We start from the raw sequence: 26,108 nt of genomic DNA, 5'->3' as shown, positions 1-26,108 counted from the left end.
CTCTCAGCAGCTGGACATTCACACCACCCCCTTTATATATATATTGTCATTATGGCCCTTAACCACAAACACTGAAATGATTTGTTTATATGTATAACCGGCCCACTGGATTTAAACTAAGGATTCAGTTTTACTACTCTCTGCATTACCATAGTACCTAACCAATTGCCAGGAACATAATAGACCTCTAAATAAATTTTTACTGATTGATAAATCAGTTGAATAAATGAGGGGAAAAGTCTTAAAAAATCTTAAAAAGATACACACTTCATTCACAATATCTTCCAAAGGAAGAGTAAACTGGATCTAAGCAAAATATATAGCAGTTCCAGAAAAAACCTATATTCAATCTTGAATAAGAAACATTTCTTTTGTTCTTAAAGGTTACAGTTCAATCAAGAAGTAAACTAAGGCATTAGAAGAATATACTCACAAACAAACCTATTACACATGGAGGTTTATAACATTCTATTCAATTCAACAATCATTTACTGATCACTTGCATAAATATTACTATACTAAGGACTTATGTCAGTATAAATATTTCTTCTCTTAACAAAAAAGAGTGTCTAAAATGATCCTTAGAATATTTAGCTTGTGGTTTAAAGGGAAAAAAAGGTGATAAAATTATATTACGCCATTTCAGTTGTCTACAATAAAGATATGGACTAGGTGCTGAGGTATCTGAGGGGAGAGAGAGTCACTAAGAAGAATGCTCTTTCAGGTAGAAGGAACTGAGTATTACAAAAACACCTGGAACTAGTTAAAAGTTAGTAGTTGTGTGACAGAGATGGGAGGAAGGGGAAGCAGATAATGAAGATGGAAAAGTAGGTTATGAACAGACTCTGAAGACCGGACTACCATAGAGACTCACCTACCTCTAAAGATTTTCCTGAAAGAATATAGGGTAGTGGAGGAAACTAAGGCCTAAAGAAGTTAAACAACTCACCCAAGTCCACACTGCTAATAAATTGTGGAAGAGATGAGACCTGAACTGAGTTTGTCTTAGCTCCAAACACAAATTATCACCAAATATACCGTCTAAAATACTATCATACAATGATTCAGTTTGCCAATTAAGTTTCAACATTCATTTTAAAACCACTGCAAAAGACTCCTTAAATTACTGTTGCATATATACAGTCTTTACTAGCAACAGAACATGCTGTCGAGAAGCAAGATACCAAAAAAAAAAGCAAACCCCTACAAAAATTTATAAATTACTTCCACAGCCCATATTCTGCCCCCTCCCCCCAAAGTTTCTTTTTGTTTTTCATTTTAAATTTAGAAAAATGGATGAAATAATTTTCAAAATAAACTTGTTGGTAAAAAAAAAAAAAGGAATGTGTACAGGCAGCAACTGTAACAGTATTAAAAAATATCACTAGAGGATTCAGTATGTTTCAAGTTATGTTTGTGAGCTACTAGAACATGAGATAATTAAGTTAAAGTTTACTGAGCATAAGGAATTTCTTGTATTGAAATAATATTCAAATTATATTCACAAATATCTTAAGAAAACAAAAGATTAAAGAGGAAGAAAAAGTGTGGCTATATCAAAACTCTATTTTACTTAAATTTAGAACTATGTAGTAATAATATTCATTGTTTTATTTATATTTCATACATACACTAATGTCTAATTAAATGGCACTAACAATCATTGCTTCCAAATATTTAATATTCTTCTAACTTAGAAGAAACACAGGTGTTCATTTTATACATGAATGAATATACAAAATTGAACTGCAATTATTTTTCTTAGTATCTTAATATTTGTTCTTAAATAGAAAACTGAGTATCATGGCTAATTTATCATAAAGGCTTTATGTTTAGCGCAGAGTCATCCTAAATATGCACCATTTCCCCTTTTAATTAGTTTTAACTAAGCATTTTCAAAACATCATAATCAGTAGATGAAAATGTTACATGTTTCATCCTAAATCCACTTGTCTATGTATATTTTGGATTAATCAGACTACTAATCTTACAGAAATGACATGACTCATATATGCAATCCCATAGAAAATATATGTTTCTAATATACTTTATCAAACACTAGCTACACAGGCTGCTACCAAATGCACGCTGTATTTAAAAAAAATAATCTGTATGATACTATTTACCTGGAAGAACAAAAATGTACACTAGGGGCTTCCCAGGTGGCGCAGTGGTTAAGAATCCACCTGCCAATCCAGGGGACACAGGTTCGATCCCTGGTCCGGGAAGATCCCACATGCTACGAAGCAACTAAGCCCATGTGCCACAACTACTGAGGCTGTGCTCTAGAGCCCGCAAGCCACAACTACTGAGCCCGTGTGCCACAACTACTGAAGTCCGTGCGCCTAGAGCCCGTGCTCTGCGACAAGAGAAGCCATTGCAATGAGAAGCCGCAACAGAGAGTAGCCCCCGCTCGCCACAACTAGAGAAAGCCCACGCGCAGCAACAAAGACCCAACACAGCCAAAAATAAATAAATAAATTTATTTTTAAAATGTACACTACACGGGGCTTCCCTGGTGGCGCAGTGGTTGAGAGTTTGCATGCCAATGCAGGGGACGCGGGTTCGAGCCCTGGTCTGGGAAGATCCCACATGCCGCGGAGCAACTAGGCCCATGAGCCACAGTTACTGAGCCTGAGCGTCTGGAGGCTGTGCTCCTCAACGGGAGAGGCCGTGATAGTGAGAGGCCCGCGCACCGCGATGAACAGTGGCCCCCCACTTGCCGCAATTAGAGAAAGCCCTCGCACAGAAACGAAGACCCAACACAGCCATAAATAAAATACATTAAATTAAAAAAAAATGTACACTACACATACTGCACTAACTGTTTATAATAATCAAATGTAGGTACTTATACTGCCGGTCAGTTAAAATGCATTAACTGGGTATCTAAGATGAAGCCAGGATCATGTCATCCCTTCCAAGTTAGTATATGTATCATAAGCTTAAGTTTTAAATATTCTAACAGCAAACATCAATTTCAGCGTATATTTAGGAAAAATCATATAGATACCAAAGACATTCATTATATAATTTTCACAGTTTAAGTTTCCTCTAGCTCTAGATAGCATGTGCCTTAGGTTCAAAATTTCAGAATCAGAGATGATCACAAATCAGTACAGGCAGCCCAAGCTCTGTATGCTGGAATCCACCACTCTAATGCTTCCCACAGACCATGTTCCACACCACAAACTACTTAACAGCCATGGAAGGTAGTCTATTCACTAAGATGGAAAGATCTTGTTATGTGAAAAAAGCAAGATGCATACCCATATTATAATATGCTACTTTTCTTCAAAGATGGTGGGGGTGGGGAGTAGGGAATAAGAATCTGCTGTTTGTATATATTTAACAGTTAACACTAAAATATGTTTATATTTGCTTGTAGACATTCTGGGAGAATACATAAAATCTAATACTGTGATTTTTAATAGACTGAAATAAGGATCTGGACAGACAGGGGACAAGGATAAATTACGAGACTTTTCACTATTTAAAGATTTCTAGGGGCTTCCCTGGTGGCGCAGTGGTTGAGAGTCTGCCTGCTAGTGCAGGGGACACCGGTTCGAGCCCTGGTCTGGGGGGATCCCGCATGCCGCGGAGCGGCTGGGCCCGTGAGCCACAACTGCTGAGCCTGCGCGTCTGGAGCCTGTGCCCCGCAACGGGAGGGGCCGCGATGGTGAGAGGCCCGCGCGCCGCGATGAAGAGCGGTCCCCGCACCGCGATGAAGAGTGGCCCCCACTTGCCGCAACTAGAGAAAGCCCTCGCACGAACCGAAGACCCAACACAGCCAAAAATAAATAAATAAATAAATAAAGTAGCTATAAAGATTTCTAGTTTTTTAAATGTGATAATACCTATGCAAAAAGATAAAACACACACACAAAGATATACAACTGACTTCCTTAAAAAAACAGAAAAACTAAAGATGTGTCTGATTAAGTGGAGATGCCTAAATGAGCTCTCAAGTATTGCAAAAATATTTCATATTAAAAAGTTCTTCTTAGGGCTTCCCTGGTGGTGCAGTGGTTGAGAGTCCGCCTGCCAGTGCAGGGGATATGGGTTCGAGCCCCGGTCTGGGAGGATCCCACATGCCGTGGAGCAGCTGGGCCCATGTGCCACGACTGCTGAGGCTGCACTATGGAGCCCGCGTGCCATGACTACTGGAGCCTGTGCTCCTCAACAAGAGAAGCCACCACAATGAGAGGCCCGCGCACCACAGCGAAGGGTAGCCCCCGCTCACTGCCCACTCGCAGCGGAGAAGACCCACTGCAGGCAAAAATAAATAAAAATAAAATAAATTTATAAAAAAAAAAAGTTCTTCTTCTTATTCCTAGAGTTTTACCCTCAGGAGACAAAAAGGTAATTTAAAAAACCTTCAGAAGAGTAATTCAATTTAAGTCATATGTCCCTCCACTCGCTGTCCTCCTCAGCATTCTCTTTTTTGGTCTTAATAGGCCGAGTTCCTCAAAGGTTTCTCTCAATTAAAAGTTTAGGAATAGAAGAAAAAGCAGGTTCTCTTCCTACATCCAATACCTGTAGCATTAGAGCTGGGACCTCACCTAGGACTCTATGGTTTCAACAAAAGTACAGACCTGTTATTAAATGCAAAGCCTAAACTACACCTGGCCATTATCTAAAATGTACCCTCCCATTCGTTCATCGTACACTGAACTCTGCCTACCAAGTGCCAAGCTGTGAGGACTTACTCCCTGTCCTCAAGAGCTAAAGACGAAGCAAGTGAATCTGGACCACCAGGAGTCTGTTACTTGGGCCCCAACTATACCTCTGCTACCACACACCTCCACACCCTAACCTTTAAAGGAACAGAATCAGGGAAGACCTGGCACGCTACTTCACTGATGGCCAACCCCAAACTGATGATCTGTGACCAGATCAGTAGACTAATACATTATAAAAACAAAAACTAAAATGTTATCTTTAATGCTCTTAATTGTAGATAAACACATAAGATAATATATTCCTTATTATTTAAGTTGGCAGGTAAGTTGTTCACTAATCCATTTAATGATAATAGTACCAGTTAGCTACCATTTCTAATTGAGCACATACTACACAGTAGGCTTTGCTTTAAATGCTTTAAGGGGATTATTTCTCTCAACATCGAAAGAAAACCCACGAAGTAGGTCTTTTTTATTATCTTTATTTTAAAGATAGGGAAACTTGGCACGGAGAGATTAGAGAGTTTGCCCTAGGATAAATGGCCAATAAGTAGTCAAGCAAGGACTGGAACAAAAGTTCAAATTTTAAAGTCCAAGTTAAAAACTTGTAAAGCTTACTGATTTCATTATTTTACACTTTTATTCCTTATGCTGATTTTTTAACAAAGTAACTTAATTTTATAAAAATAAAAATAAATATAAAAATATAAAGTCCATGAAAATATTGAGCATACTAATAATCAAATAAATGCAAAATAAAGTCAGAGTGCTTTTTAATCTGGGTGTTTAAGATTTTTTAAAAACTGATTATTCTTGGTAATGTTTACATCTTCATATGCATCATACACATTGCTTTCAAATGATGAACATTAATAAATTTGCATATCATTTAACCTAAAAACTCCACTTCCAAAAACGTATCCAAGTTAAACTAACTGAACAAGAATGCCAGATAAATAAGCAAAAAGATGTCTGCTAAAATATCATTTATAACAAAAAAACTAATACAAGTTGAATGTCCATAAATAGGAGACAGAGATCAGTAATTCATGATGCATTCTTTATGAATTACAGTAGTTAAATAGGATGAGGAAGATATATATGCTTATAACATGCCACAGAACAGTAACATAATTAAATATAATCTGTTAATACAAAAAAATTATGGAAAGCTATACATCAAACTGTTCCATTGGATCTGGGATTATAAAGGAAGTTTTACCTTCTGTTATATAAGTTTAGATATTACTTTTTTTTATAGAACAGGTTTTATAATCAGCTTCACAAAAATGCTTTACTCTTTACATAAAAAAAAATATTTATCTTAAGGAAAAACAAAAGGGGAAAACCTACTCTATGTTGTCTTCATGTATTAAAAATAATAATTTCTTTCTTGACAGATATAAATACCAAATGTTTTTACGTCAATATAAAGTAACTGATTCACCCTGTTTTTCATTATGTCATATAAAGAGTTCTACATCTTTACCAAACCCCAAATTTCCAATCTGTACTCCCACTTGAAAACACACTGAAATATTACTGTATTCTGTTAATTAAGAGATTAAAAAAAGAAAAAAAGAGATAAGAAAGACAGTGTATGGCCACTATTAGTTCCTCTTTACTGAACATTTATTTATTTGTTTGTTTGTTTGTTTGTTTATTTATGGCTGTGTTGGGTCTTCGTTTCTGTGCGAGGGCTTTCTCCAGTTGCGGCAAGCGGGGGCCACTCTTCATCGCGGTGCGCGGGCCTCTCACTATCGCGGCACAGGCTCCAGATGCACAGGCTCAGTAATTGTGGCTCACGGGCCTAGTTGCTCCGCGGCATGTGGGATCTTCCCAGACGAGGGCTTGAACCCGTGTCCCCTGCATTGGCAGGCAGACTCTCAACCACTGCGCCACCAGGGAAGCCCCCAGTTATGTGTTCTAATGTTTCATGATATTAATTCATTTTGAACCAGACAATCTGGGTAGAGGAAATTAAGTCTTAGCAACAAAAGACCTCAGGAGAGTAATCTACTATTAAGTCTTTGAAGGAAATGAGATTGTAAGATTTTGTGAAAAACAGGTAAGTTACTGTCTAAAATGAAACTGAGCCAATTTTCATTACATACAAAAAAGCAGTAAGAAATCACAATGCATAATTCAAAATCCTTTCATATTATTTAAAGGAATGCATTTACACCATTTAAAAGAGTAACCAAAAATACTCAATATGCCCTTAAGTGTCAATTCCTAAAAATTCTCTCATCCTGAAAATAGTCCATTTCACAACAACCAAATGGGACTTCTAAATATATTGTACTCCCTGATGACAAAATGATAAATAAGTAGATATTACTGGCCTTGAAGAGAAAAAAACAAGGAGAGAAAAACAAATAATAGCAACACTGCTAGATTTAATTGAGGACTTAAGGCATAATGGGTGTTAGAAAGGAGCACCAACCTCTCCTTGGAAGGGTAAGGTACGCTCCTCATTCCCAGGTTTGAGCTAAGGCTTAACTGCTGAGAAAACTGAAGAAAAAATCTCAAGAGGGAATTTTAAAAGACAAACAAGATTCTGGCTGCACAATAACAAAGTCCACTGATGAACCATCGAGATTGCACATGTGGGTTTCTACCAGCACACTCTTAACAAGTCAGCAGGTCAGATGTCCTTCTGAAACACCTTCACCAACGTGCTATGCCGAGAGTCACATTCCCAATGCACAAGAAGACAGTAAAAGACATGACTGAACCTCATCTATGAGTTTGATTTGGCTAGGTTTGGTTTGCTTGTGTTTAGACAGAACCATCAGAATAAGCCAGGGCTGGATTCACAAAACCAGTATTACAATTACATATACAAACTTCAGATGCTTAAAGCGGAAGTAAAATTAGAGATAAAGAATCTGGCATTTTCTACTAAGTTAATAAATTATTTTCGTAAGGGAGATAAACTTATCCTGACATGTATATATTATAAATATCCTTCCAGGATGTCACTTTAAGTGTTAGATCTTAAAAATGTAAGACACTATTATTTAATTGGTATTATAGTCTTTTTGACCCAAATTGTGGGACCTGCCTTCTAATAAACAGCCGCACTTCTAACCACGGCAATAAAACAGAAGCAAAAGAGTCTCTGTCAAAGTCTGTTAAGTCCCACAAAGAAAATGTTGTTTTCAGTTTCTTGGCTGATATTTACAGTAATAACCGGATTCAGCTCTGACCTTAACTTGTAAATTACTTTCACTAGCTTGCTTGAAATCTTTGAAGAGGGTGAAGTATCTGGGCACTCATGTGGTCAAGCTCACAAAATGTTACAGTTGTTAAATTATAGGTAATTTCTTAATTTAAAATGTTTTTACAGTACAAATGACTTTAAACTTTCCAAAACTAATTAAATAAAGCAAGGATGTCATTTTAAATATATGTCTCCTTAAACAAGAAAACTTCATATTAACAGAATCCTCATCAAATGAACTGTTTTGAAGGATAAGAGCCTATTTTTACTAACTAATCTAACAGATTAGTTAGATTTTAAGCCAAGAATCCATTTAATATAAGATAATAATAATATAGCAAGAATGTATTATATAAGTGAAAGTATTAATGACTTATTTAGAAGTCAGTTCAATATACAAATGTGCACACACGTGTGTATTCAAATATTCCAATGCTTAATAACATACTTGGTATTGACTTCCTGAAGAACAAAAATTTATAAATGCCTATTTAAATTGGTACCGTTTAAATTTTCCAATATTTTAAAAACACAATTTAATGTCATTAACTCATTTCCATAAAAGAGATGATCTCAGAATTTTCTTTACTGGGGAAACAAGCAGTAAACTGGACTTATAAATGGCTTCCTTAAATTGAAATTTACTGCTCATTCCCCTCATGAGATCTGAAGCTCACACAGAAGGGTTCCAGGGACTTCCCTGGTGGTCCAGTGGCTAAGGCTCCAGGCTCCCAATGCAGGGGGCCTGGGTTCGATCCCTGGTCAGGGAAATAGATCCCACATGCCACAACTAAAGATCCCGCATGCCTCAACTAAAAGATCCCTCATGCGGCAATGAAGATCCCACGTGCCGCAACTAAGACCCGGCATGGCCAAATAAATAAATGAGTATTTAAAAAAAAAAAAAAAAAAAAAAAAAAGAGGCGCTACAAATACACTGAACCCACCACTCAAAATAGTGGGGTAAGGACCTAGTCAAAGACTGCTAGGGAGGAGCTCGGCTGAGGGTGTGCTGAGGTGGCTGATGCTTTGAGAACAGGTTCTTCATACTTGGGGTAGGGGGTATTGGTGCTTTGAAAAATGACAGATTTTTCAGGACTCAACCCTTGAGATCTTCATTTATTTGCTAACGTGGGGAACAGTAACCTGGACATTTCTTAAGTCTCCCAGGTGATTATCAAGTACAAACAAGATTGAGAACTGTTAGCTTAACCTTCCTTACCCACTCCCAACACAGTGATTAAGGTTTTCTTAGTCATCTGATTTTTTCATAATTTAACACAACCTACTCTGGAAAGAACAAAGTACATTTTACTCAGAAAAACTTCTGTTTAAACGTGTATCAAATTAGAAGGGAGAAGTTAGGTAGGGGGACCCCCTGTAAGATAAATGCTTTACTTGAACTTCTTGTGTAATATGTAAAGATTTAAAGGATAAACAAAACATTTAAAGAAAGAAATCATGAAAGATATGCAATAAAACATGATATTATGCAGACTGCTTAAGAATTCATTAAGATTTCTTAATATATTGATTTCCTCTGATACATTTAAAATTACCCAAGATTACATAATTATTATTTTCATACAACTCTGAAATTTATCAAGAATGTAAGAGCTTGCTGAGAATACAAAAGCAAGGTGACCTACCTATGTTTATTTAGTCACTCTTTGATATTTGCACCACTGGATCAAATTTAAACTTGTCCTCTCCAAAACCTCTTGTTTTCAGTGTTTATACAAGGGGATTAAGTTAAATAATGTGATATAAGGTACCTAAAGAAATGCATAGTATTAACTAAAAAGATGCAAGTTCCTTTGCCTTATCTTTATTAATTTAAAGCTGTCTTCTACATTACCTTCCGTATTCATCTTTGAGGAATTTTAAAGTTATTTATACTAAAATAATTCCACCTATCAATTTCTCTTAACAGAAAGATCCAAAGTATGCCCTGAACTTTTTCAGGATTGCAATATCATACTGCAATTTGGGTGGCTAATCTCCCAAAATATATCACAGATAGTGCTACACATATTCTGTGTGCTGACTCATGTAATCTTTTCAGAATAAATAGTCTGATGAGGAAGCAAACTTAGAGGTGCTATGTAACTTGATCCATACCACAAAATGTGCGAATGGTGAAGCTGAGAATTCAACATCAGTTCTACTTGCCTAACCGGATAGTAAGTTCCTCAAAGGCACGATCATAATTCTAAATCTTTTGGTACCCACCACAGCACAGTGCCTTGCATCAATCAAGAGTTCAAGAAATGACTGCTGATGACTGATAACCAATCCGTACATATTTTCAGAGACAAATAATGAAAACCTGTGAGTAGCAATATAATCATACCCAATATTTCTGTTATTTATGATAGGCCTGTGTAACCACAATACATAGATATGTTGGAAGATATGGACTAAGTCCATTTCTAAAGCAACTTGAAATTCCCACATTACAAGCTAAATTCATCTCCTTTTCAGACTTCTGAATTCATTTGAGTTCTAAAATTATCATTCTGGGGTAGCTCAATATGCCATTATGCTTTTAATGTTCTCTCTTTTAATTTCCCTCCCCATAAAATCAATAAAGTATAGGTTGTAAAGAAAGTTATTTTGTTCGATTACTACTAGCTAGAGGCAGATGCTAGTTATAACTCTCCTTAGTTTAGCAGGTATTCTTCAAGCAGCTGGTGCCCTTTTCCTAGTTAGCTGTTTGCAAGTGTTCCCAGTAGACTTTATGGTACTGCAATCCTGAAAAAGTTCAGGGCATACAGACAGAATTAATTCTTTTTTAGAAAAGAAAATATAAATAGCACTTCCCTTCAAATGAGACCTAGCTATTTCATATATTTGAACTATAGTGAACTTTCATAGCAAGTAAACATTACTTTTTAATCATATAATTTAAATACTTGCTGAGAGTCAAAAATATATAAAAATCTCTTATTTATAGGAAAGCTTATCTAATGGAACAAATTTTTACATATTGAACATTTATTGACCCCTAAAACAGAAGACAATATATTATCAAAAGCATACTTTCACACAAAGCAGACTGAGTGCATCAAAATCCAATCCCAATTACTTTTCAGAGTAAGCTGAGAAATTTTAAAGATTTTCCTTACAGTTTCCATAGTAATACTTTAAATAATACTTGAATACATAACATAATGGCCCTCCTGACAATGACCAAGTTTTTATAATAAAAATACCATTTTAAAGTTTCTATATACAAAGTAATATGGACAAGACATAATCTCCAATATTCTATACAAGGTCTACACAAAGTTTTCAACACAAAATCAGGAACTGTTCCTTTCTCTATACACCCCACATCAGCTGTGTTATGAAAAACATTGTTAAGTTCATTGTCACTCTTCAGAAAAAGCCCAATCCCCCAGATCACAGCAGTCGAGAAACAACTCAAGTCTCAAGTTCTCCAAAAAATCTTCATTAACAGCTATAACCTGCACTGATCCCTCTGCCTTCTATTTAAGGTTACATTAAATCCAAACTACTGATTTCATACTTAGTACATTCCACAGTATACTGTTGGTAAATACTCAACAGAGATGCCATCTTATGCCCCCAACTATGCTGCAAGCTCACTGAAGACAGGGGAAACACCTTGCTGATTTTTTAAAAATACTATCTACCGATGCTTGCCATGTTTTAGGTGCACAAAAAATGTAAAGTCCTTTTTCCTTCCGCTTTGTCTCCTGATGTTAAGCAGACAAAAGAATGAGAAAATGAGTAAGAAGTTATAAAGAAAGCTTTATCTAGAAACATGATGGTAAAACTAGAAAATTCCAAGGGCAAAGGGAAGATCTGAAAAGCAACCAGAGAGAAATCTTACCTTAAAACAAATCACAGCTAGGTTGATCGCAGACTTTGCAAAAGCAAAAATGAAAAGCAGATGATACAGTAATATCTTTAATATGCTAAGAGAAAATAACTGTGAACTTAGAATTCAATTACCAGCTAAAATATCTTTTGAGAGTAATGGTAAAATAAAGGTATTTTAGATTAACAAAAATTAAAAGAAACTTAATCTGCCCCCACCAGATTCCCACTAAAGAAAATTTAGGCAATGAAAAGTCACAGAACATGAAAGCACTAGATAAAATTAAAAAACAATGAGCAAAATATATAGGAAATCCAAATAACTATTGACTATAGAATAATAATAACGATAATAGTATCTGGTGTAAAAACTAAAACAAGATAGAACTAAAGTACATGACGACAACATCAAAGAAGTTAGGAAGGAAGTGAATGAAGTTTAAAAGTTTTAACAAACTTATTTTGTAATAGTTTTAGATCTGCTCAATGCTTAGAAGAGACAAAAAAAAAAAAAAAAAAAAACCAGAAGAAGAAGAGGAGGAGGAGAAGAAGAAGAATAGAAAAGAACCAAGTTTCCAGATATCCAACTATGGACGGCATAAAGTTCTGACGGACAGCTCTGTTCTTTAGGGGCGTCTCAATCTTGGCATTATTCACATTTTGGTAACTCTTTGTTGTGAGAGGCTGTCATATGCACTGTATAATGTTTAGCAGCATCCTGGCTTTTATTTACTAGATGTCAGTAGCATCCTCCTAGATGTGACAGACAAGTGTCTCCAGACATTGCCAAACGTCTCCTGAGGAGGATGTGGGAGGTGGCAAAATGCCGAATGAGAACCGCTATTGTAGGTAAAGAATGGAAAAGGTGGGGTGGGGTCAACTCCTTTTTCCTTTCTCATTTAACTTAAAACCTTACTTGAAAGTACAGACCTTACTTTTCATAATTTAACCGTGAGAAGAAGACTTTTTCCTTCCTTTGATAGCAACTTATCTTGGAACGCATTAGCCATTAGCCTCCTTCAGAGAGAGGTGGGAAAACATACCTTTTTTTGTCTTGCTATACAGTCGTCCCTCAGTGTCTGAGAGGGTTGTTCCAGGACTCCAGCAGATAAAAAAAATATGCAGATGCTCGAGTCCCTTATATAAAATGGTGTAGTATTTACATATAACCTGCACACAGCTCCTGTATATTTTAAGTAATCTCTAGATTACTGTAAAACCTAATGCAAGGTAAATGCTATATAAATAGTTGGTGGCAAATTCAAGTTTTACTTTCTGGAATTTTTTTTCTGACTATTTTCAATCCACAGTTCGTTGAATCCACGAATTCAGAACCCCCAGATACGAAGGGCTGACTATAATTCCCAATTTCCAGATTTGTCTGCTGCTTTTGGTTCAGAAAGAAAAATAAAATCCACAGATAAACACTGAAGATTCTGTTAAAACATAGCTTCACGTTCTATTCCATCAGCTTTATGTCCTACTTTATTCCCTTAGAGCTGAGTTTCTCCTTTTGGGGAAGATATTTTTATTATAAAAAAATAATCAGAGAGAATTGATAGCTACAGAGATCTACAGAGAGTCTCCCTCAAGTCTTTATGTGAGTACTAAACAGCACACATATATGAGAAAACTACCCAAGGTACAGGGAAAGAACCATCTGAATGAATTAGAGGAAGCAAATTCAAACCTAACCACACAGTGTCTGGAATAGTTCTTGTTCTCACCAGCCACAGCAGCAAATCTCCTAATTAACTGAGAATTAGGTAGAGTACTCAGAAGACTTTGTCTCAGCTGTGGGGCAAAATTAGCCCTGGACTAAAATGCTGTTCTGGTCCACCTAAGAAATTTTAAAAGCAAGACCAGAAATAATAAAACTGATCCAAAGTAACTTAACTATGTCCCAGGGAAAAAACTCAAGAATATTTATAAGAAAAATATCCAGTACTCAACAAGGTAAAATCACAATCTCTGGGATTCAGTCAAAAAGGATCAAACAAACTAAAGAGCAGAAAAAAAATTATCATAAGAAATAAGAAAAACTGATTAAAATCAATCCAGAAATAACATAAATGACAGACTGTTCAAGAAACTAAAGCAAGATTCAGCAAATTATGGCCTGTGGACCAAATCTGCCTGAGGCCTGTTTTCATTTGTTTTGTTTTGTTTTGTACAGCCTATAACCTAAGAATAGTTATTATATTTTGAAAGGGTATCTTAATAAAAAAACAATAGTAAATATGGAACAGAGACCCTATATGGTCCACAAAGCCTAAAATAATTAGTCTGTTCCTTTACAGAAAAAGTTTGATGACCCCCTAAGCTCTAGAAATGATTGTGTAAGTAGAGACATAAAAGATATTAAAAGAACTCAACTGAAACTTTTAGAGATAAAACCACAATGACTGAGATGAAAAACACAATGGATGGGATTAACAGAACTTTAGACACTGCAGAAGGAAAGAATGCTAAATTTGAAGACAAGGCAGTAAAAACTACCCAAAATAAAACATAAAAAAAGAAAAATACAAAACAAAACAAAATTAAAGTTAATAGAACATCATTAAGCTGTGTGACAACTTCAGGAACCCTAACATACCTCTGGTAAGAGTTCCTGAAAGGAGGGAAGGGGGCAGACAATTTTTGAAAAAATAATGGCTGAAAATTTCCCACATTTGATGAAAACTTTTATAAACCCACAGATCCAAGATGCCTAACCAATGCCAAGCACAAAAAACAAAAACAAAAAAAACCTGAAGAAAACCACACCATGGTAGTGACAGGCAGAGAGTTTTTTCAGTTGCCAGGAGAAGTCAGATATTTGAAGCACACAAGAGATTAGAGCTAGCATTTGCTGACTTTGAAGACGCAGTGAGCCACATGCCAAAGAATGTGGGCAGCCTTTAGGAGCTAAGAATAACAGACAGCAAGGAAATGGGGACCTCAGTTCCACAACTGCAAGGATATAGATTTGGCCAACAACCTGAATGAATCTGAAAGGGAATCCTTCCCCAGAGCTTCCAGGTAAGAGTTCAGTCTAGCCAATACCATGATTTGGGCCTTGTGAAATCCTGAACAGAGAACCCAGTCAAGCCCACCCAAATTGGACCTCTAGAACTCTGAGATAATAAATGGATATCTTAATTCTCTAGTATTCTGGTAATTTCTTATACAATAACAGAAAACTAATACAAAATCACATCATAATCAAACTGCCTAAAACCAGTGATACAAAGAAAATCTTAAAAATCAACCTGAAAGAAAAAGACATATTACATAGAGAGGAAGATTAAGAATGAGGGCATGCTTATCAGACACAATGTAAACAAGAAGACAATGCAGCTACATCTGTTAAGTACTAGAAAAAAAATTGTCAACCTAGAATTCCATAACAAATGAAATATCTTTCAAGAACAAAGACAGAAAAAAAAAAAGGTTTTTTTCAGACATACAAAGCTGAAAAAATTTATCACCAGCAGACCTACACTACAAGAAATGAATACCTGAATGAAATCTGAATCTACCTACACAAAGGCATAAAGGTGCCAGATAGGTGCACAAGTATAAAAACTTTTCCTGGTTATTATTTAGATATCTTAAATGATACCTTTAAAAGACTGTTAGGCAAAAAGAATAACAATGTATTGTGGAGTTTACAATAGATGTAGAAGGAGTCTACATCTACATGTTTTGTTTGTTCATTTATTTGTTTTGGTGGTAATAAGTGGTGAAAAATCTGACAAACAAGTATGGCAGCAAATATTATCAGAATACTTATGGCTTTAATTGCCAGGTGAGGCTATGCATGTATCAAGGGAAATTCAAATTTGTTAAAATGATTAGAAATTTAATTTTTGCCACACTGTTTCCTTCATCATGAAATTTATGAAATCTTTGCTAAGATCCCTATCAGCGTGAAAAACATTGCAAACTCACTTTTCAGTTTTAAACTTTATATTTTGTTATTATTTCTTGATACCACCTCTTAAAAAGGCAGCGAGTGATTCAAGGTCATGTTCTGATGAAACTGATGATATGCTTGACAGTATAATAAGCGGGCTGTGGGACGCTTCAGGGAAAGGCTTTTTATTTGGGCCTATGTCCAGATTTTAGTGACATTTTATCTTGTTCAAACTGATCTCATAAAAAAGATTCACATTCTGAAGTGTTTTTCTGGATGCTTCTTTAGCTTTCTTGCCTTTGTAATTTGATTGAATCAAACTGTGTCATTAAACTCTTTAGCTTTAGGATGCACTCAGGCTCAGAGAACAAAGTAAAACCAAAGGAAAAGTAACATTTTTTTATACTTCTTCTATTTCCCTTTTCCCAAACTTTAAGTCTTGAGATAACCACAAATGTTAGTAATTATAATGACTGGTTTCTTTAGTTTCTATTAACTGAAAACTACCCTATGTCTTCATAGAGTGATTTATGTATTTGGAATGACAGAATAGCTGAGGAGCATAAATGAACACAGAAGTAATTTATTTAATAAATATAATTTCCAAAGAAACAATAAGTCTTTTCATTTTATCCATACTATGATTGATCTCACAGTGTCAGTTTACATTTATCATTTTAAGCAACATTTTACCTAAAATGTCTTAAGTACTCAACACACTTAAAAGTGTTTTACATATATTAACTCATTTAATCATCACAATAAAACTATGAGGTAGGTACTATCATCCCAATTTTACAAGTGAAACAGTGGGTCTCAGAGAGTAACTTGTCCCAAGTCTAGCAGCTAGAATGTGGGGAGCCAAGATTCAAGCTCAGTCAGCTTGGATTCACAGGTCCTGCTCTTCACCAACATCATGCCTCCCGAACTGAACATGCACAAACCTTTTCCTTTTCTCCTATTCCTCATCTTAATAAATGATACTGGCACTCGCCCATGTTACCCTGGATGTCACTCCAGTTTCTTCTCTCTGCTTCATCTCCTGTCACTTAAACCAGTCATCAGACGTTACATGTACTAACAGCTAAACTCTTCTCCACTGTCCCACTTTCTATATAGGCTCCACTTTCTTCATTCAGGCACATAGCATTTCTCCCTTGAACTACTGCAGCAGCTCTACTCTCAATCATCAGCTTTTTACTGCAACCAGAGTAATTCTGGAAGTGAAAAAACTTGATCATTTACTTTTATTTTTAAGAAGTAGCATTTCCCACAATATTGAGTCTAAACCTACTATGGTTTTCAAAGCCCTTCATGTGCACTATTAAGTCTCTTTTTAGACTAATTTGCTGCCACTCTCCACATGTAGCTTACATGCTAATAATACTGAAATACTTGTTTACAAAAGGTCACAAACTGTTTCATGAAGCATCCTTCATCTACAGCCCCCACCCTCTTTGTCTATCTGGCAAAATCCTGTGCCCTCATTCACCTTCATGACAGCTTCTTCTGTGAACTTAGTCTGCCTTCTCTGTGCCGCCATAGAAATTTGTACAACATACCCTACTGTATTAGTTATTTCCATGGAAATGGTGTGGGGCAGATACACTACACAGAGTAACTTAAGATCAGGGATAATACCGTATTCATCATTTCCCCCAGAACCTAGTCTGTAAGTATGGAATTCAATAACCTGGGGTAACAGAAAATCTCAAATTCTCTACATTCAGACTTCATAGGACTCAACTTTCTTAACTTCTCAAATGAAACATTATATGCATCTTTTATATTACCTTTCCAAACTAAACAGTATATTTGGATCAGTATTTCAATTCTGCTGGATAACACTCTATTGGCTATTTAAAAAATATAACTCCCAACTGTGGAAATAGATAGCAGTCAACTTACTTAACACCAACAAAAAAGCAAACCTCACTCTTTCACCAAAATATCAAAGACATAGTTCTGTCTGCTTAGCATCTTTCTCCTTCTCCTCTTTAAGGTAATAACAGCACTCATCTTTCTTTGGTAAACTCCTCCTTGACTCTTGATGGCATCCCAGGGGTTTTCTGTGGGGAAAACCCTCTTGCTTTTAGAATTAGGGGAGGGGGAAGCAGATATGCTTGGAGTTGCCGTCCTATGTTCTTCCCTGATTATATGGAGAAAGCATATCTGGGAGTCGGGATGAAAAGAACCAGAGAAATAAAAGGAGGGGGAGAAGGGGTAAAAGAGAGGGAGGAGGAGATAAGGGGGAAAGGAAAGAGAAGAGAAGGAAATAAAGAGATGGAGAAAGAGAAAGAGACGAAGACAGAGGAAAAGATCTGATGACATCATGTGAACCTATATATCCATCTGGACACATAGGCAGCTTTACTCCTGCACATTCTGGTTAGAAAAGCCAACATTCTGCCTTCATTGCTAAAACCTGATTTCAGTTTCGTTTCTCTAACTTCCAACTGAGTGAGTCCTAATACAGAAACCCATCAATTTTTTTTTTTTAGATTATTCCCTCTCCAAGAAAGTATAAAACCCATTTAACAGCATTAACAGAAATTTTGCACATCATTTTAGAATTTTAAAATTCTCCTTACCTTTTTAATCAAATTATAGAAGTAATTTAAGAAGAGAGGACAAATTTATCTGATGCGACATTCAGTCAGTGAGAGGACATAAAATCGTTTTATCTATAGTTCCATAGGACTGTCAGGAATGGCATGCAATTATGATCTTAGTGAAAAGAGAAAGATACCATATTCAAGAGCACTTTTCCTGATACAGGAAGATCCTGCCTTGCATAAAAAAGATCCAAGCCAACAGAAGCATCTAACTAAACTTTCACATTCTGTTAACATCTATATTTTTCTCCTGAGCTCTATATTAATATCCATGGTTAACGACATCTAGTGGGATCATTATCTACATTGCTAACACGGCAAAGAGTTTACTTATGTACTTATAATGACACATTGCATTTGAATGTATTATTCCCCAATTATTGCCCCTTATGAAATGTGCAAATTTAAACCACAATGAGAACTCTCTACAGGTTATCAGAATGGTTAAAATAAAAATATAAATAATATATAAAAATATGAATTAAAATGGTTAAAATAAAAATTAAAAATAGTGATATCACCAAATGCTGGCAAATACGTAGAGAAACTAGACCACACTGGATTGCTGATGGGCATATAAAATGCTACTCTAGAAAAAAACTGTGGTAGTTTCTTAGAAAACTAAACACGCAACTACAATATGACTGAGTAATTGCACTCTTGGGCATTTATCCCAGAGAAATGAAAACTTATGTTCACACAAAAACCTGTACCACAATGTCTAGAGCAGCTTTAACCATGTTATAGATGCAATTATGTTCCCCCCAAGTTTCATAAATTAAAGTCCTAACTCCCAAAGTGACCATATTTGGAGACGGGACCTTCAGGGAAGTAATTAAGGTTATATGAGGTCATCTGAATGGGGCCCTAATCCGATAGGGCTGGTGTCCTTATAAGAAGCGGAAAAGACACCAGAGGTCTCCCTGTGTACACACATAGAGAAGAGGCCACGGGGACACAGAGAGAAAACACCTGGCTGCAATCCAGGAAAAGAGTCCTCACCAGAAAACGTATCTGTCGGCACCTTGATCTGGGACTTCTAGCCTCCAGGACTGCGAAACAATAAATGTCTGTTGTTTAAGCCACCTAGGCTGTGGTTACGGCAGCCCAAACAGACTCATGAAATTCGTAACAGCCAAAAACAGTAAATAACACAGATGTCCTTCAACAGGTTAATAGCTAAACTGTGGTCATCCATATCATGTGTGGCAGGGAGAATAATGATGCCCAATGATGTTCACATCCTAATCCACGGAACCTATAAGTATATTAGGTTACATGGCAAAGAGACATTAAGGCTGCAGATGGAATTAACCCATTCAGAAATCTCTTTGACTCCTATAATCTAAATTAAAATGAACAAAGTATTTATTTGAAATAAGTATGAAAAAAACTAAGAAGACTGGTTCATTCATTACATAGACAATGAATGTCAATGATGCTTTTATATGAAAAAATGTAAATATTTAATATATAAAATTAAATAAATCTTCATGATGATAATCCTTATAGGGATTGGTAAGGTTTAACAAGAATTATATATATAATTATTTAATCCTATAGGCTCTCAGCCCTGGCTGCATTTCAGAATCAACTATAGAGCTCTGAAAATCATATTCAAAATATAGATATGTGGGCCCCTCCCAAGAGATTATGATGTAACAGGGACCAAGGCATTTGGATTTTGAAACAGTTCTACAGGTTAATTCTGATGCACAGGATGAAACCCATTAATATAAGATTTAATTACAATTTTAATCTATTATAAAAACTTATCGCAGGAAACAACTTAAAATTGTAATAATAACAAATTGGTTTAAAACTAATAAAGACATAAAATGGAATACTGTATAGTGATTTAAAATGATGCTGTCAGTAGAAATATGTCTACTGACATAGAAAGGTATATAAGTATATATACAAACATAGAACAAAATGTGTGATATAATTTTATTTTTGTAAAAACAAAACAAACATGCACACACGTGTATAGAATGGAGTCAATTTTGGTTGGCTGTAGTTATTCTTTTTGCTGCTCCTTTTGCTTGCCTATATTATTTGATATTTCTGAATGACTTCATATGACTTATATGAAAATAAAGCAACTTCATTTTGGTGATGAAAAGGTTAACCTTAAATAATGTACATACTTTAAACTAAATGAAGAAATATTTTACTTTGAGATAAAGCAAATATGGCAAAATTTTAACAAATGGTGAATCAAGACAAAAGGGTATAAGAATAGTACTATTCATGCATCTTTTCCATAGGACTGAAATTATTCAAAATTTAAAAGCTGAGGGAAAGTTAATTAAATAGTTTGGAATTTGGTCCTGGCCCCAAATAATATTCTATTTTATTATAGGTTGAACATTTGACCTATCAATACATGAATCCTTTAAAACAGTTTACTTAAGTCAGCTTACGTAGGTTAAACCAAATATTAGCTAAAATAACCAAAATAAACACATAATTATAGAAATACATACACAAAATATACATAAATATGTTCAATGTGTAAAGAAATATATGTATATATATTTTTTTAAATTTAAACTCCCCTACTTCATTAGTAACCAACTGCATGTATCTCTTTACTGTATTAACCAACTAACTTATAAAAATAATTTTTCCAATACAAATGCATTCAAAAACATACCAAGCATCAAAAATATCAACTTTATAAAATGATAATCTTACCTCATCTAAGTCTTGGATATAAACTGGTTTTTCCTCAAACCCAACTGGCATTGGTTCACTATAAGGAATCTTTACTTCTTCATATATCTTGTTGTTCTCTCTTTGGAGTCCTTCTGGTAAAATCATCTATAAACATCAAAAATTAAAATCCAATAATAATACAAAACAGAACAATTACTTTGGTAAAGATTCTTTAAGTAAAGAGAGAAAAAAAAACCACTATTGGTTTTATGACATAGCACTGGTAAATAAATTTAGCTAATTTAAAGGAAAACAAGAAAAAACAAAACAAAAACAAACAAAAAACCACACATACACACAAAGCATTCATGAATCAGATATCTCATATAACACACGAACCATATTATGTTGATGAATTTTAAGTGTACATTAATTAGATGGTATTCCTGAAGACAAATGTAGTCATGTAGCCAGGGAAAATGTGCAATACACAGTGTAAAGTTTAGGCAAAAAGTGATGCAACTGCTAAAACTCAAAAACACAAGCTGCATAAATAATGGAAGGGAGGAGAACAAATATGTTTTGAATACCTACCATGCGCTAAGAATTTTACATAAACTGCACTATCTCATTTTCCTCAATATTTAAAAATACAATTTAGCATAGAAGAGTCAACTAGTACTAGAATCACAAAAGAAACAGGGAAAATCAATGAGTCATTTCCTCAGAACAGACATGTTATCCAAAAGTGGTCATATACCAGTGCATACCTTTGCACCAGCAATGAATGCAGATGTTCTCATGGCTTCAGCCTGGGAATCATAAACATGTGGATAACGTATTTTTTCAACATCCATGTCTCTCTGCCTGCTCAGAATTGGAACGTTTCTAGCGTTCATAAGTGCCTGCTCTCTGTAAATACAAAAATAATAGGCTAAATCTGTAATTTTTATCTTGCAAAGGAAAGCATATACTAAAACAAAGTCATTATAATAACTATTTCATGCAGCCTTCCACTATAAAAGAGAAGAAATTAAACTACACAAAGGAAGTTATTAGCAATCCTGAAATTTTCTGTGTAACCATATAAGCATCAACACATTTTCAGGTACTATTTTTAGATAACATCATCTGATAAGTTTGACTTAATGTTTTTTTATTTATAATTTTCTTCGTCACAATCCAAAGATATTTAACAAAGTGTAAATTCCTTTTTTTAAATGGGTTTCAATATTTAAATACCATGTATAATAACGCCTTTATTTCATTTTTCTCCTTTCTACTTCTTGATAACAATATGGGAAAAAGTATTCATTAAGGTAGGAAAGAAAAAACTCTCAAAATAAATTTGTGTACACTTCATAAAGTTTAACCTAGTGGTGTGTGCACAGCACCAAAATCTCTCACCTACGTTGATGCAACCAAGAATATTCTAATTAAGCGGATCACTGCTTTTTTATCCCAGAAAATTAGGTTTTCATACAACAAAATTCTATTCTTGCAAGAAAACGTGACTAGAAATAAGAATCATCTAAGTTGTTAAAACTAAACTAAATAATGATAATGATACGTTAAAGTAGCAATTACAACACAAGCATTTTTCAGCTTCTGGCTTTTATTACCTGTGTATCCGCAATTCCTTAGGATCAAAGCACAGGAGTCCTTCTGCAATTTCTCCATCTTCTCCAGCCTTTTTTTCTCGTCTGGCAATTCTTTTTTCTTCCCGGCGATACTGTTTCATTAACTGCTTCTCTTGTTCAGACTGAATAGTGACTTGACAACCGTAATTAGGTTTAGCATTGTCTCCTAAAATTTTTTTGCAATTGTCTGCAAAGCAAATTTAAGATCATATTTTACAAGCTTAACCTTTATGAAAACAATTGTTTTCCTTCTCACCAAAACATAAGATAGCACAATGCTCTAAGAATTCATTTTTTTTTTTAACTGACACATTCAATTATATGTTTTAAGGAGAGTCTTTCTAAATCACAATTTCTAAATGGTATACTGGTTTTGGAAAAGTCAGCAGATATTTTCTTCTTGCAGACTAAATAGTTTAATGTTATAAATTCTTGGATATAACATCAGGAACCTAAAACTTCTATTTCACAATTTTGAAATAATCTGTTTATATAATTTCAATAAATATAATAATTATCAATACTAATTAGCATTTACTGTTAACATAATAATAAAATAAAGATATTCTTTACATATAAGATACTTTTCCCTATGTAATAGGCCTTACTCTGTTAAATTGTCTATATGTCACTGCTAATTTATACATGAAATAAAATAAAACTAAAATACAGCTCAGGATATATTTACAAGATGACTAAAGCAAATAAAGAAACAGTATGATCCACCTTTTCATGGAAATGCAGGTTTTTTAACCATTTTTTTAATTGAAGTATAATTAATTTATAATGTGTTAATTTCAGACGTACAGCAAAGTGATTCAGCTACATATATATATATGCTTTTTCAGATTCTTTTCCATTTTAGGTTATTACAAGATATTGAATATGGTTCCCTGTGCTATACAGTAGGTCCTTGTTGTTTATCTATTTTATATATCGTAGTGTGTATATGTTAATCCCAAACTCCTAATTTATCTCCCCTCCCCATCCCCTTTGGTAAACATAAGTTTGTTTCTATGTGAGCTTATTTACTTCTGTTTTGTAAATAAGTTCATTTGTATCTTTTTTTTAGATTTCACATATAAGTGATATAATATGATATTTGTCTTTCTCTGTCTGACTTACTTCACGTAATGTAATAATCTCTAGGTCCATCCATGTTGAGGCACATGGGATTATATCATTCTTTTCTACGGCAGAGTAATATTCCATTGCATACATATACCACATCTTCTTTATCCATTCATCTGTCAATGGACACTTAGGTTGCTTCCATGTCTTGGCTGTTGTAAATAGGGCTGCTATGAACACTGGAGTGCATGTGTCCTTTCAAATTAGTTTTCTCCAGATATATGCCCAGGAGTGGGATTGCAGGATCATATGGTGAATCTATTTTCAGTTTGGTTTTTCTTTTTTTTTTTTTTTGGTCGTGCCACATGGCTTGTGGGATCTTAGTTCCCTGACCAGGGATCGAACACAGGCCCCTACAGTGGAAGCGCAGAGTCCTAACCAGTGGACCACCAGGGAATTCCCTATTTTTAGTTTATTAAGGAACCTCCATATTGGTACATGACTCTTTGAATTATGGTTTTCTCAGGGTATATGCCCAGTAGTGGGATCGCTGGGTCAGATGGTAGTTCTATTTTTAGTTTTTTAAGGAACCTCCATACTGTTCTTCATAGTGGCTCTATCAATTTCCATTCCCACCAAAGGTGCAAGAGGGTTCCCTTTTCTCCACATCCTCTCCAGAATTTATTATGTGTAGACTTTTTAACGATGGCCATTCTGACTGGTGTGAGGTGATACCTCATTGTAGTTTTGATTTGGGAAATGCAGTTTTTTTAAAAATGGAAGAAGTCTAGAACCACTAAGAGGAATCAGGTCAATCAAAGCTCAGTGTTTACAAGGTACAATTTAAACCTGTGGTTGGTCAACTCAATATACAGGAAAAATTTTCTTCTAACAGGATTACTTTCTGTGTTTAATTCAATCTTTCCAAGTAGTAGTATCTTGGCTCACTGCAGCCCTAAAAGAACTGATAGGAATGTCACTGAAAGCAAACCAAGTCAATACTGTTAATGTGTTAAGGACCTACTAGGTGCCAGGCACTGCTGCTAGGCTAGGAAGACAATGAAGAATGGAATTGGTCCATATTCTGGAGCACAGTGTGAGTTATTTTATCAACTTCCAAGATCCAATACAGAACAAGGAAGGAATTAAGCATAGCATCAAGAGGGGGAAATTAGCTTTCTAATTCTAAGTCAAATCTTCACAACTCTCAGACATTTGTCACTATCTCATTACATGATTTTGAATAAGTCATTTTAACTCTCAATCACATGAAATAACCCCTCCGTATAATGGCTCTGTAAGTCACAAAAAGGAAAGTGAGAAATAAAGATTTATTACATCTCAAAATTATGAAATAAGATATAATTCCATCTATATTAGAACTACATTTTATAGCTCAAAAGTATTTTTCTAAGTAAGTCTTATATGTTTTACTTTGTAAGTAAATCTTATATACTATTATAATGATTGAATTTATAACCAACTAACTCTCAGTGTTAGGGAAAGAAAGCAGCATACTGGCATTTTTCAAATGTACTCTGAACTATGAAAAAAATTAACCTGTTTGCAAAGTCACACATTCAACGACAGAGATATTAAGCAGGATTTTAAAAAATGTGAATAATGCCATGTACTTATTACTATAAATGAATGTTAAAGATTTTGTATGTGAAACTAAATACTTTGGGTGACATACTATATTTTATGCTAATGACATTAACATTTTAAACAAATGTGACAGTAACAAAATACTACTGGACACATTTGTGATCATCAAAATAAGGAAATTAAAATTATAAAAAGAAAATATGTCTACCTCATTGATAGCTTTATAAGGCTTCAATCAGAATATACCGAAATCCCATAAGACTGAACATAATAGGTGATTTTAAAAATCAAGTTATAAAGCACAAATGCTTAAGTTCATGATTCTCCTTGTTGGGTTCAGTTAACCGTAGAGACTGACAAGCAGAAATGAAATGATTAAGCTTAACAGCAATTCTAACACAAAATTTTACTGAAGAACACGTAGAGCTTGTATCCTTTTAAAATGTTATTATGACAGAAAAAGTCTTGTATAACTACTCAAAACACTGTCATTTGACAGCACGAGCTAACTTAATTTTTATTTTATGATACACCTCGTACTAAACATTCTCTACAACCATCCCCAAAACAGAATTTAATTCACAACTATCCTCAATTTAGCAGTGAGTACACTATACCCACCCACTTCTCACCTACCTTACATTTCCTGGTTATAAGAATAGAGATGAAGTAGGGTGGATGTATATATATCTGGATAAAAGGATTCAAAGAAAATCAGTATGAAAGATAGAAAATGCTAAATGGCAGGAAGCTATTGCTCTCTAAGACCATGATTTTGTGGAATAGAGAAGAGTAGGATGCAGCTGTCTTACTAAGGTAGCTTAGTATTTGTATTCTCTAAGAGAATTTTGAAGGATC

The 26,108-nt window shown here is 34.8% G+C and overlaps 1 protein-coding gene across 2 annotated transcripts in view; it reads right to left on the bottom strand.

Annotated features, from left to right (window-relative positions):
* The window catches only part of ASCC3 (activating signal cointegrator 1 complex subunit 3), a 338,689-nt gene that overhangs the window by 243,387 nt on the left and 69,194 nt on the right, over window positions 1-26,108 (bottom strand). For both annotated transcript variants that reach the window (XM_068551389.1, XM_068551390.1), the window contains 3 exons: window positions 22,554-22,758; window positions 21,702-21,843; window positions 20,971-21,096 (listed from right to left, as the gene is read on the bottom strand). In XM_068551389.1, coding sequence (XP_068407490.1) covers window positions 20,971-21,096; window positions 21,702-21,843; window positions 22,554-22,758 — 473 coding nt within the window. The remainder of the gene's footprint in view (window positions 1-20,970; window positions 21,097-21,701; window positions 21,844-22,553; window positions 22,759-26,108) is intronic.

This window comes from Eschrichtius robustus, chromosome 9, assembly GCF_028021215.1.
Source record: "Eschrichtius robustus isolate mEscRob2 chromosome 9, mEscRob2.pri, whole genome shotgun sequence".
Taxonomy (NCBI): Eukaryota; Metazoa; Chordata; class Mammalia; order Artiodactyla; family Eschrichtiidae; genus Eschrichtius; species Eschrichtius robustus.
Note: the sequence above shows the minus strand (reverse complement) of the source record. Positions and strands in the feature narration are given on the sequence as shown.